At 43.0% G+C, this 13,312-nt stretch overlaps 1 protein-coding gene and 1 pseudogene across 1 annotated transcript; one reads left to right on the forward strand and one right to left on the reverse strand.

The window, feature by feature from the left end:
• Positions 1–5,346: 5,346 nt before the first annotated feature.
• LOC133096668 (serine/threonine-protein kinase MARK2-like) lies at positions 5,347–6,783 on the reverse strand. Its single transcript, XM_061198277.1, has one exon. The coding sequence runs from the start codon at positions 6,781–6,783 to the stop codon at positions 5,347–5,349; it is 1,437 nt and encodes a 478-aa protein (XP_061054260.1).
• Positions 6,784–12,399: 5,616 nt separating this feature from the next.
• LOC133096669 (taste receptor type 2 member 39-like) lies at positions 12,400–13,058 on the forward strand (annotated as a pseudogene).
• Positions 13,059–13,312: the final 254 nt, after the last annotated feature.

Raw genomic sequence — 13,312 nt, forward strand, 5'->3', positions numbered from 1 at the left:
TTAGAAACACGTGACAATGTACTACACATCAAATTATACAGGGTTCATGTAACATGGTACTTAGCAGTAAATGATACACTTCTTTATTGAAAACAAATAAGAAAAATTGAAAATCAGTTTGTTAGGTGTTCAACTCAAGAAACTTTAAAGAGGTGACAAAATAAAACTAAAGGAAGATGGACAATTATATTAAAGATAATTGAAGAAATTAATGCAACAGGAATCAAGGAAACAATGGATGATATGCAAAAGCCAAAACTGAATCTTCAGGATAAGGGTCGTACATCTACTTAAACAAGCAATCCTCTAAATAGAAAGCAACAAGAAAAGACACAGACAATATGAGAAAAAAAAAAGGATGGAATAACTATAGATAGAGCAGAGATTTACTAGGTGAGGTTCACCAAATCTGCAAGGAAAAGATAATCCTTACTTTAAATAAATAGTTTCAGAGACTAAAATAAGAGAGAAAGCTACCCAACTCATTTTGTGAAATAATTATGTCCTAAACAATGACAGTACAAGAAAACAAAGTGAAAAATAAATCTAAGGTAGTAGATGCAAAAATCTAAATAGAATATTAATGAATTGAATTCATCAGTATATTTTTAATATATTATGATTCTAGCAAACACTGCTAGTTTTTCCTCAATATTCATTTTCCTCTATCCAATGTAAAACAAATTTCAACCAGACACGTAACTACCTACAAACAGATTGCATTTCCAAGCCTCCTCTGCAGATAAATGTTGCAATATGACTAAAGCCAGCCAGTGGTATGAAAGAACTGCTACTTTGTAGTGTATGGGAGTCTTACTTCAGGGTCAGGTCAACCTCTTTCGTCTCTTCTTCTTTGCCCTTCTTCTACACTACCCTGACTGCACATGCCACCATCTTGAATCTGAGGCTGAAGGCCGCACCCTAGAGATGGAGGAGCAATGACCTGAAAGAAGCATTGTCCCTGAGGACTTGGTGAGGTAGAGTTACCGTCATCATGGACCAATTAATCACCACGGACCACACTTTAATACAATAGCGACTAAAGCTCTATCTTGTTTAAGCACTGCTTGCTATTGCTGTCATTGTTATTATGTAAACAATGACTTTAGATAATTACTATGAAGAACTGTAACATGTCAAAAAAGGTTTTCTTTAATAGCATATCTGAACCAATTATAAAATACAACTAAAGGGCTTTTATTTGGTGCAAAATGTTTATGATTCCTTCTTGGCTTTTACAAAAAATTTTAAAACAACATATGTAGAAATTAGATGTATAAAAATACTGAGGACAGTGGTCATTGCTGAGTCATGGAATTATGCGTCCTTTTTATTTTTTATTTAAAATGTTCTATATTTTTCATACAAAAAATCATTCTTAATATCAAAACTATAATTGACCACATAGTCTATTTTCATGGAATCCCAAGTAAGCAGAGTTATAGCATGCACACTGGGGAGAAAAGAAACACAGAGCTTATTACATGATGAAATGGTCATGGTGACATGAAGGAAACAAAAATCTTAACAAAATCAACCATGGGGATCTCTAGAGTGTAATAAATGTGAAATGTAAACCCTGATGATTTTGTAATAATCAGTCTAGATTATCATTTGCCTCTGGATTTAGTATGATAAAACTATAAAGAAAGAAAGAAAGAAGAGAATATCCCTCTGCTTTTTCCTTCAGTACAAAAGACGGCTGACAGATGTGGCAGTTTCTGTGGCAGGAAACACAAACCACAGGAAGAAAATGCTCCTTTGAAATGCTATGGCGGTTACTACTGAAAAGAATCTGCTCAAACTTTTTTGCCAGAGCCTCTACTCACAGCAAAATAACTCTGAAAAGCTTGAATAAATTTGAAAGATTCACACTATCCAATTTCAAAACTTATCATAAAGTTATAAAACTTGTTATAATTGATACAGTGTGTTATTTACAAAAGGATAAGCACATAGATCAACAGAACAGAAGAAATAGTTGAGAAGTAGACCCACACAAATATAGACAACTGAGTTGGGTTTTTTTTAACAATTTCATCAGGAATTTATTTTTGTATTATATGAAGGAAGGCTAACTCCATTTTTCTCTAAATCGTTCAACACTTTCTTTTCCTTACCTAGTTTCTTCTTTCTCACTGATGTGAGATTTAATAAATAATCATTGTATTAGTCAATAGAGTTTTGGTCACACTATGGCAATACATTAACTCTAAAATCTCAGTAGACAACTGATTTTTGACAAGGGTGCCAAGGCAACTCAATGAAAAAAGAATACTTTTGTCAGCAAATGGTTCTGGAACAGTTGGCTATCCTCGTGCAAAAAGCAAAACAAACACAAGACAGAACAAAACCCTCCACACATTCCTCACACTCTATACAAAAGTTAAATCAAAATGGATCATCAACCTAAATATAAAAGGTAGATTATCAAACTTCTCCGAGAAAACCAAGGAGAAAACTTTTTGTTGCCTTGGGACTGGCAAAGAGTTTTTCAATATAACACCAAAAGCATAATTCATGGTATAAAAATTAATAAATTGAAACTTATCAAAATTTAAAACTTTCATTCTGTGGAAGACATTATTAAGAGAATGAAAAGCTAAACCATGGACCGAGGTTTGAACATTTGCAAAGTACAAAGTGTTAAAGATCTTATAACCAGACTATATAAAGAATTTTTAAAATTCAACAATAAGCAAGCAACTCAATTTTTAAAAAACAGGCAAAAATCTGTAAACACTTGACCAAAGAAGACATACTTATGTCCAACTGGCATATGAGCAGATGTTCAACATCACTAGTCTTTAGGGAAATGCCACTTCAAATCACAATGAAATACCACTATACATTTTTTTAAATGACTTAAAAACAAACAAACAAACCAACAAAACACTGACAATTTAAATTAGATCTTGGAACAGGATACTAGTTGAAAACTGGAAAATCCAAATCAAGCCTACAATTTAGCTAATAGTATTGTAACTAGGCTAATTTCTTAGCTTTCATCATTGGACCATGGTTATTTATGTAAGATGTGAGCATATGCGGAAGCTGGGAGAAGGGTAAATAGGAATTCTCTGCACTGTCTTTACAATGCATCTCTACGTCAAAAACAACTTCAAAATCATAAGTTAAAAATATAACCAAATAAACTGGACTTTTTAAAGCCATTCTTTCTATCCTTCATGCTACAGCTTTCTTCATGAGTTTTCCTTGGTTAGAAATACACTTGAATACATCAGGATATATTTAGCAAACTGGATATGCCATTTAGGTATTGGTCCACCAGTTCTACTTTAAAAGATCACCTCAAGCCGCGCCCCGGCGGTCGCCGAGGCCGGCGCGGTGGAGTTGCAAAAGCTGCGGGTGCGGAGGAGCTGTGGAGCCGACCCCGCGAGCCGGGAGCATGAGGGCCTGGTGTCTGCGTCACATTTGTACCTGCGGAGTCACTGTGGATGGAATGGGGGAAATACAGATCCAGAAACCTACAAAGAAAGAACAAGGAATATACGGATGTTCTGTCGCTAATCATCTCGGTTCGGATGTGGAAAGTTCTTCTGTGCTGTATGCAGAGGCACCTGTTATCTTGTCTATTGGAAGAAACATCACCAGACCGGAGCACAACCATCTCTCCGTCGTGATTGGAGGCATCGTGGAAGCACCCCAGAGAGCAAACGTGACCATCCAATGTCCTGTAAAAGGTGTCCCTCAACCTAATGTAACTTGGTTAAAGAAAGGAGGATCTCTGAGTGACAATATTTCCTTGCTTTTCAATGGATCTCTGCTGTTGCAGAATGTTTCCCTTGAAAGTGAAGGAACCTACATCTGTACAGCCACCAATGCTCTTGGAAAGCCGATGGCAACATCCATCCTCCACTTGCTGGACACTTTCTGGGAGCTTGGTAGCTGGACACATTGTTCTGCCACTTGCGGCCACTTGGGGGCCCGAGTTCAGAGACCCCAGTGTGTAATGGCCAATGGGCAGGAAGTGAGTGAGGCCTTCTGTGAGCTCCTCCAGAAGCCGCTGGCTGGGTTCCAGCCCTGTAACACCTGGGACTGCCCCTCGAGGTGGTTCACGGGCACGTGGTCAGAGTGCTCTGGGTCTTGCGGTGAAGGATTCCGCAGTCGGCAAGTGACCTGTAAGCGCACGAGAGCCAATGGAACTGTGCAGGTGATGCCTCCGAGAGCATGTGCCCCCAGAGAGAGGCCTCTGGGAAGAAGACCCTGCTCCAGTCACCCGTGTGTTCAAGGGCTTATTGAACCAGGGAACCAGAGAACGCTGACAAATCTAGTGTTTTGATAGTATGATCACCCAGTATAATCATCCACTCCCTGTGGTGAAACCCATGCATCAGAAAACTAAAATTAAAAAAGAGACTTCCCTGGTGGTCCAGTGGTTAAGACTTCGCCTTCCAATGCAGGGGGTGCGGGTTCGATCCCTAGTCGGGGAGCTAAGATCCCACGTGCCTCGCGGCCAAAAAACCAAAACATACCACCGGAGCAATATTGTAACAAATTCAATAAAGACTTTTAAAATGGTCCACATCAAAAAAATAAAATATAATAAAATAAATCCATGCATCAGGGCCCCTCCGCACTGGGGAACGGGAGAGCCCAACTGCTGCATGACAGTCATGAAACTCAGCTGCACAGGGACCTCACCACACCGCGCAGAGGTCCTGCTTCACGGGACCTTGTTATCCTATGAATGGGCCTCTCTGTTGTAATTAACACAGGCCGCAGGGACCACAAGTTCCCCTCGGCCCTTCTGAAAATGTTCGGGAATGCTAGTGCAGGAAGGTAATACACACTTTCTGCATTTCTGCCCTGCAGTGCAGCAGTTGTTGCTGTTGGGAGTCATTGTGCTAATTCTCTTAGGTCATTTTTCCCTTTAGCTGTTCTGACTAACTCCCAGCACTGCGCGGCTACACACTTGTCTCACTGGAAGATGCACAGCCCCAATTCTGTGCAGGGACGACGCAAAGCAGAGTGTGACGCGTCTTTCTGGAGCATCAAGTTTATTAACCAGAATTGGAAGAACCAAGGAGCTCTTGGAACAAGAACTATCCCCCTCCCCCACCAACACGGAAGACAGAAGAGTAGGGGAGGGGAGACGTGCCCCAGGAATGACAGTCCGGTCTCTGAAGTTTCACCCAGGTGGGGGTTGAGGGGCAGACCTGCAGCCACGGTGGCCTCGCTTTCGGTCGCCCGGGCTGCTCCGGACCATCCTCTGAGCTGGCCAGGGTCTTGGATACGATGCTTCTGAAGGCCGCACAGAGGACACGCTCATCTTCCACTGGACCGGGCCCCAGGGAGCGCGGCGGCCTGACCTTCCTGCCTCGGTCATCCATGGGGTTCACATGGGCTCACTTTATTACGACGCCTCTTGCTGGGCAGCTTGCAACAAAGATGTTTTAAAATGAAGTTCCAGATTCTCCCAGCCACCCCTTGCTTTTTCTGGCTGTAGCCAGAGAGAGTGGATGAGGACACACTCTCAGGCTGCCCAGTGTGGGAGGACCTTCCAGGGTTGGACACACACAGGGGGCAGCTGGTTCCCTCTGGGGCTCCAATCCTGCTGCTGCTGGAGGTGGATGTCCCAGTGCCACACTGGGGGGCTGGGCTGGGGGTGGCAGTCCTCGCCTCCAGGCTGGGTGGGGGACAGGCAGACTCACCGGTCTTCTGCCCTGCCTGCTGGTCTTCCTGCAGCTGCACATTTTTTCTCTGGTAGAGCCACCTGGTTTGCACAGAGGACACCACAGGGCTTGGAGAAGGCTCAAGTTCACTGCCACTGAGGTCCCCGGAAGCGAAGGGCATCACAGTTATGATGGAGACCCCCACCTTGGGTTTCCTGGGGCTCACACTGCCTGTTCCAGTGTCCTGGATCTGGTCGCAAGTCAAGCCCGGAGTCCTCACCATTGTCACCTCCAGGTCCTCTTCACAGGGTGGCTGGAGTGGCTCCTTCTGGCCCATGTTCACCCATGGATGCCTCATGAGGTCAGGTAAGGTGCCTCTGTCACTGGGGTTGAGGGCAATCATTTTTCGTAATAGATCCCTTATCTCCAAAGACAGATAAGGTGGGATGGGGTACTGCCCTTGTAGGATTTGCTTCCGCAGTTCCTGGAAGTCTTTTCCCACAAAGGGCTGGGACCCAGTTACCATGGTGTAGAGCACTGCTCCCAAGCTCCACACGTCCACCGCAGGGCCGCTGTAGCTCTGCCCCAGGAAGAGTTCCGGGGCAGCATAACGGTGTGTGCCACAGATCGTGTCCGCTTGGCCAGTGTCATCACACTCGTTGCTGAGGCCAAAGTCTGTAAGTTTGATATTCATGTTGGAATCAAAGAGGAGGTTCAGTGGCTTCAGGTCCCGGTGCACGATGCCCCTCTCGTGGCAGTGCTGCAGGGCGGAGACCAGCTGCTGGAACGGGCCTCGGGCCTCCGCCTCTGTCATACGGCCATGGATCTTCAAATAGCGGTACATGTCCCCCCCACTGAGGTACTCCAGCACCACGAAAAATGTCTCCTCCGTGTCAATCACCCCCAGCAGTTTTACAATATTGGGGTGATTCAGAGCCTTCAGACTGCACACTTCCCGGAAAACTGCCTGGACACTTGAGAAGCTCTGACGCCTTTTCTTTATGACCTTCACAGCCACCTGTGTCCCGGTCAGAATGTGCCGGGCCAACTTCACTTTACCGAAGGTGCCTTCACCAATGGTGTGGAGGATCTCGAAGTCATCAATGTGAGCCTCCTTGTCAGCAGAGTTGGCTGTGAGGCCCGGCATCGTGGTGATCTGCTAACTACACTGACTGACAGCACTACTGAGCAACGCTAACTATGCTAACTAACAATGCTAACTGTACTAACAGTGCTAAGTATGCTATCTCTACTAACAACGCTAACTACGCTAACTGTACCAACAGCGCTAACTAGTACTAACTACACTAACTATGCTAATCAAGTGTTAACTATACCAACTATGCCAACTATACCAACACTACTGACTATGCTAACTGTAGAAAGAAAAATGAGACAAATAAAAAAGACTAGAGAAAAGAGGGGAAAAAATCAACAAAATGGCAGAAACAAGGAAAAAACAAGCTAAATGTAGGTCCAAGGCTGTCAGGTCACCAAAAGCAGCTTCCTGGGCTCTAAGGACCAAAAACCTGGGCCCAGCTTTCTCTTTTATACGGCTTTGTGAAGTACATCACAATGGTGCACTCTGAGGTCAGAGCAAGAAGTGGACCCATCACAGCTGGGGATACACCACAGTGGTTTTCGCACTTTTTGAGTTCAAGGCCCCTTTACACTTAGGAAAAAGGATCCCAAAGAAATTTTTCTTTACGTGTGTTATTAGATATTGGTATTCACTTTGTTATAAATTAAAATCTGTAGGCTACTTCAGTGGCCTTTTTATTTCTAGTTTGAAAATGTGTAATAATTTTAAAGACCTCATAATGTCTACACTTGAAATGTTCAATTCCTTTTCCTTAAATTCTGGTCTCAAAATAATGTTACAACTTCACTGACTTCACGATGCTATACAAAATGTTCTGTTGCATAAGACATGATAAGGTACATTATGAAAGTCTATGAAGCTGAGAGAAGATTTGCCAGGAAGGTCATGAGCAGATTTCTCATCGGGAGCCTCGGAGGCCAGATGGCATGGCTCAATGTACTTGAAGTGTTGAAGGAAAGAAACCGTCAACCAAGAATCCTATATCTAGCAAAACTTTCCTTCGAAAATGAGGGAGAAATCAAGACCTTCCCAGTTAATCAAGAGTTGAGAGAGTTCTTAACCACCAGACCTGCCTGCCACAGGGAGTTCTTCAGGTTGGAGTCAAGGTCCCTGCACAGTAGCTCAAAGCCTTATGAAGAAATAAAGACCTCTGGCCAAAGTAGACAGACGGGCGATGAGAAAAGCTAGTACTATTGTAACTTTGGCTTGTAGCTCCACTTTTTGTCTTCTATTTGATTTAAGAGACTAATATATAATAAAATACACACATACAAATCAAAAAAAAAAAAAAAGATCACCTCTTCACCTAGAAAAGTTACTTCACCCCCACTTTAGCCTAACTTTGGGAATTCCCATCAACAACATTCTTCTTTCCACTGCAGGAAGCAACGCTGCCAGAAGCTATGGCAAGCAGAGCCTCTTCTAAAATGCCTTGGATGATTGCAGCAACATGGATGCAACTAGAGATGATCATACTGAGTGAAGTCAGTCAGAAAGAGAAAGACAAATACCATGTGATACCAGTTACATGTGGAATCTAAAGTATGGCACAAATGAACCTATCTATGAAACAGAAACAGACTCACAGACATAGAGAACTGACTTGTGGTTGCCGAGGAGGAGGGGGGTGGGAGAGGGAAGGGCTGGGAGTGTGGCATTAGCAGATGTAAACTATTATATATAGGAGGGATAAACAACAAGGTCCTACTGTATAGCACAGGGAACTATAGTCAATATCCTGTGATAAACTGTAATGGAAAAGAATATAAAAAAGGAACGTCTATATGTGTATAACTGAGTCACTTTGCCATACAGCAGATGGGCACAAGATTGTAAATCAACGATACGTCAATAAAAACAATAAAATAAAATAAAAAATGCCTCTGAGGATGTACACAGCCCCTGCTCCTGCTGACTACGTCTCTGCAGCACCCAACACTGTGAAACCCCGCCCTCAGCTGAGGTCACTCCAGTCCTGTGTCTCCTTCCTTTGTCCTCTGTCTCCCACCAGTGTTTCTCTAACACAAACACAAAGAACTGCTGTGTTTTCACTCAGTCTCACTGTTCACGTTCCCACGCTTGATTGGGGCATCAGACCTGCAAGAGTTCAAAACTTACTGGGTGGTAGAACTGCCATTTCTCTGCCTGTCTCTCATTATAAAGAACTTCTCTGAAATTCTGAATTCACTGGTCTGGTCATCCATTCACCAGCAAGTATCTAGGTACTGGGGTTAAGAGCTAGGAATGAGATACGGTTGTTAGTAAAGAAACAACCAACCCCAAATGGAGTCACTTGTGCTAAGTCCCACATCAGCAAACCAAGACTTAATATCTAACCTAATTGCACTTTCAGCCTCTCTCAGGAATGTGACCTTTCACCAATAGATCTGGAATTACCTGGTCAGCACTAGAGGGGTGACCCCCACCTTCCCCCACAAGGAAGGTGACCCTGCCTGAAACAATCCACTCTTAGCTAGAAACTTCCCTTTTCCGCCCCCTCCTGCCTGTAAAGGTCTTGCATTTTTTACAGCCCCGCAGAGCTCCTTTCTACTTGTTCAATGGGATGCTGCCCGGTTCATAAATCATTGAATAAAGCCAATTCGATCTTCAAATTTACTCAGTTAGAATTTTATTTTTTTAATACAGTGATGAGCAAAACACATAAAAACAGAGGCATCAAACTCTTCAGAGAGTGTATCCCATTATCCCTCACACTCTTGGAAGCCTGGGTCAGCAGAAATGGAGGAGAGCCAGTGACAAGAAAAAGCCTCTTGAAAACCAAATCAGAGGTCCTGAAATACTACAGACTTACTTGTACAAGTGGGTGGGAACAAGCAGAGAGTAGCAGTTGTTTATTATTGTACACTGTATTCGAGGGAAACATTCGGAGTTCAAGAATAGAGATTTAAAGATGAGATGCTAAAATGCATAACCACTTGTCCAAAACAGGCCAGAAAACCTTAAGTTTTTGCCTTGTTTAAAAGAAGTCCTAAGTAAAGGGAAAACCAAATATTATGAAAAATTTGGGAGACATCTCACACACCAACCTTCCCTTTATTTGAATTACTTCATTATCATTACTTTAGAGTTATGTACACTCATCAAAGTTAATTTATTCTGAGTTGAGAAGTCCATTTTATCATCGTGTGTATTGTGCTTACATTTTAAAATCAGAAACAACTTCCCCAAGATAAAACTGATTCTTCATCTCTTTTGGTTTTAATATTCCAAAATAGATTAGGTGACTTGGGGTATTATTTTGACCCTATGTTGATTTGCCTACCTTGTAAAGGAGCAAGGAACTTTTCCTTCAACCCTTATTTTCCTAGTGATTTGTTTAAAATGAAAGGTAAATATGTGTTTGTGGGCATGTGTGTGTGTGTACAATCGTTTTTATATAGAGATTTATTTGTCTCAATTCACTTTGTAAAAGAGGTTTGTCTCAGAAAATCAGTGTCTTCTTGCTTTACTATTGTGCTATTGTGATTTATAATAAGAAATACATTTGGTCTTTGCCCCCTTTTCTGGCACAGAGCTCCTAAAACCCTTGGAATTTCCTCAGTGAGGAGATCAACAAAAATGCCTTTGTTATGTTAACAAGGTGACTTTTGGAACCCACCTAAGGGTGGGGACTGATTGCCAGGAAAACCAATGGTGAATACAAGGTTGGAACTTTCAGTCCCACCCCCAGGTTTCCAGGAAAGGGGGAGAGGCTGGAGGTTGAAACAATAACCAATGGCCAATGATTTAATCAACTGCACCTATGTAACAAAGCCTCCATTAAAACCCAAAAGGACTGGGTTCAAAGAGCTTTCAGACTGGTGAACACATGAGGTGCTCGGGGTGTGGTACCCCAAAGGGGGTGTGGAAGCGCCATGCCCCTTCCCACGACCTTGCTCTATGCATCCCTTCCGTCTGGGTGTTCATCTATGATCATAACCTTTTATAATAAATCGGTAAATGTAAACAAGCTGTTTTCTTGAGTTCTGTGAGCCACTCCAGCAAATTAACTGAAACCAAAAAGAGGGTCATAACTCTAACTTATAACCAATAAGTCTAGGTGACAACCTAGACTTAGGATTGGCATCTGAAATGGAGGGCAGTCTGGCGGGACTGAGCCCTTAACCTGTGGATCTGATGTCACCTCCAGGTAGATAGTGTCAGAATTGAGTTAAATTGTAGGGCACCGAGACAGCGTTGCAGAATTGTTTGCTGTGGGGGAAAAAAACCACACGTGTTTAGTGACCAGAAGTGTCCAAAGGAAAGTGTTCTGTGTGAGGAGTGAAAAAAAAAATCTCACAGGTGGGTTTTTTTCCAACTCAATGATTCTTCCCTTAAGCCCTGAGGGCATCACAAAAGACCAACAGGATAAAAAGTTACAGTTAAGCCAACCCTGCCTTCAGGCTTTGGTACACACAAAAGGATCCACAGGGGTAGGTAGTATAACATAGTGGGTAAGAACAAGGACTCTGGGACCATGTGACTCGGGTTTGAATCCCAACTCTCTCTCTCCTTCTCCGTCTCCCTCTCCCTCTTTGACTTTGGACAAGTTATTTAGCCTCAGTTTCCTCCCCTGCAAAATGGAGATAATAAAAGTACATTCTTCAGAGGGTTGTTGTAAGGCTTAAATTTCATGATATGTATAAAGTCTTTGGACAGGGCCTAGCCCATAGCTATAAATATTTGAAGTTATTATTACTTTCAATCAGTTCCCTGTGGTCACAAGTGAGACGCAGTTATCTGGTGACCTAGTGGACGGATGGTTGACTTAACTAGAGCTACTCAAGAACACAGCTCTCAACACTATGTCAGTGATTCACAAAGGAGCGTCTACTCAAGTTCCTCCCTGGGCCCCACGATTCAACTGACACCCCAGGGCATCCGAAAGGACACGGGAGAGGATTAGAAAACAACTCCTTCCATCATTTGCATCTCCAGATAAGAGTTCTAAAATAAACAAATGGAGTAGATTTGGAAATGATGCATCAACTGCTTCTTCTTGTGACATGAAGAGTGGGAGCTATCACAAATCTGCCCATCACACGCTAGGGAGACATTTTCCTCACACACCAAAGAGAAGCAACAACTCAGGATGACCGAAACCTGCAATCCCCCAGAAAATCAACTGTCACCATCTCGCATCATTTTGATGTGAATAATTATAGGCACTGAATGCGTCCTTGGTATCACTGCAAGTGGGTTCATTGTGGCTATAAATACAGCAGAATGGATTCACAACAAGGCAGTTTCCACAAGTGGCAAGATCCTGCTTTTCCTGAGTGTATCCAGAAGAGCCCTACAAAGCTTCATGATGCTAGAACTCAACTTCAGTTCAACATCCCCACATTTTTTTTTTTTTTAAAACATCTTTATTGAAGTATAATTGCTTTACAATGGTGTGCTAGCTTCTGCTTTACAACAAAGTGAATCAGTTACACATATACATATGTTGCCATATCTCTTCCCTCTTGCATCTCCCTCCCTCCCACCCTCCCTATCCCACCCCTCTAGGTGGTCACAAAGCACCGAGCTGATCTCCCTGTGCTATGCGGCTGCTTCCCACTAGTTATCTATTTTACATTTGGTAGTGTATATATGTCCATGCCCCACATTTTTATAATCAAGACATTCATTGTATATGATACATTCAAAGGAAGTTTCATGTTCATAAATTATTGTAGCCTCTGGTTTGCTGCCTGGCTTAGATTCTTCTACTTCGTGAAGATTGCGGATTTCTCCTACCCCCTTTTCCTCAAGCTGAAGTAGAGAATTTCTGGATTGATGCCCTGGCTTCTGTGACTATCAGTGTTTGTTTCCCTAGGCCACAAGGTTTCTTCCTCAAAAACATCTACACTGTGCATTGCAACAATCCTTTTTCTAGCCCCTCCTTCAACTCCACTAAGAAAAATTACTTTACTGAGACCAGTGTGATCAGCCTGGTTCTCTTCTTTCACATGGGAATCTTCGTTCCTCTCATCACGTTCATCCTGGCCGCCACCCTGCTGATCATCTCTCTCAAGAGACACACCCTACCCATGGAAAGCAATGCCACTGGCTCCAGGGACCCCAGCATGGAGGCTCATGTGGGGAGCATCAAAGCTATCAGCTATTTTCTCATTTGCTAAATTTTCAATGCAGATGCTCTATTTCTTTCCATGTCCAACATCTTTGATATCAACAGTTCCTAGAATATTTTGTGCAAAATCATCATGGCTGCCTACCCTGTTGGCCACTCTATTCTACTGATACAGGACAACCCTGGGTTGAGAAGAGCCTGGAAGCGGCTTCAGGCTCATGTTCACCTTTATTTAAAAGAGTAGACTCTATGATCCACACCCAAACCACCTACCCCAACCAGCTCTGCCCTTCCCTCACCTAGACCTCTCTCTTCCTGCCTCCTTTCTTCCCCAAACCTGATCTGATCCTTTCACTCGATGTGTTTTTTGTATTGGAATTGGATCTTCATTCCTCTTTTGCTTCATGGGCACAATCTTAGTGATGCTTGACATATTCTTCACCTGAGTCTTCCATTTCCACCTCCCCTTTCTCTATCTAAAGCAGTGGTTCTGGACAC

The sequence above is a fragment of the Eubalaena glacialis genome, chromosome 8 (assembly GCF_028564815.1).
Source record: "Eubalaena glacialis isolate mEubGla1 chromosome 8, mEubGla1.1.hap2.+ XY, whole genome shotgun sequence".
NCBI lineage: Eukaryota > Metazoa > Chordata > Mammalia > Artiodactyla > Balaenidae > Eubalaena > Eubalaena glacialis.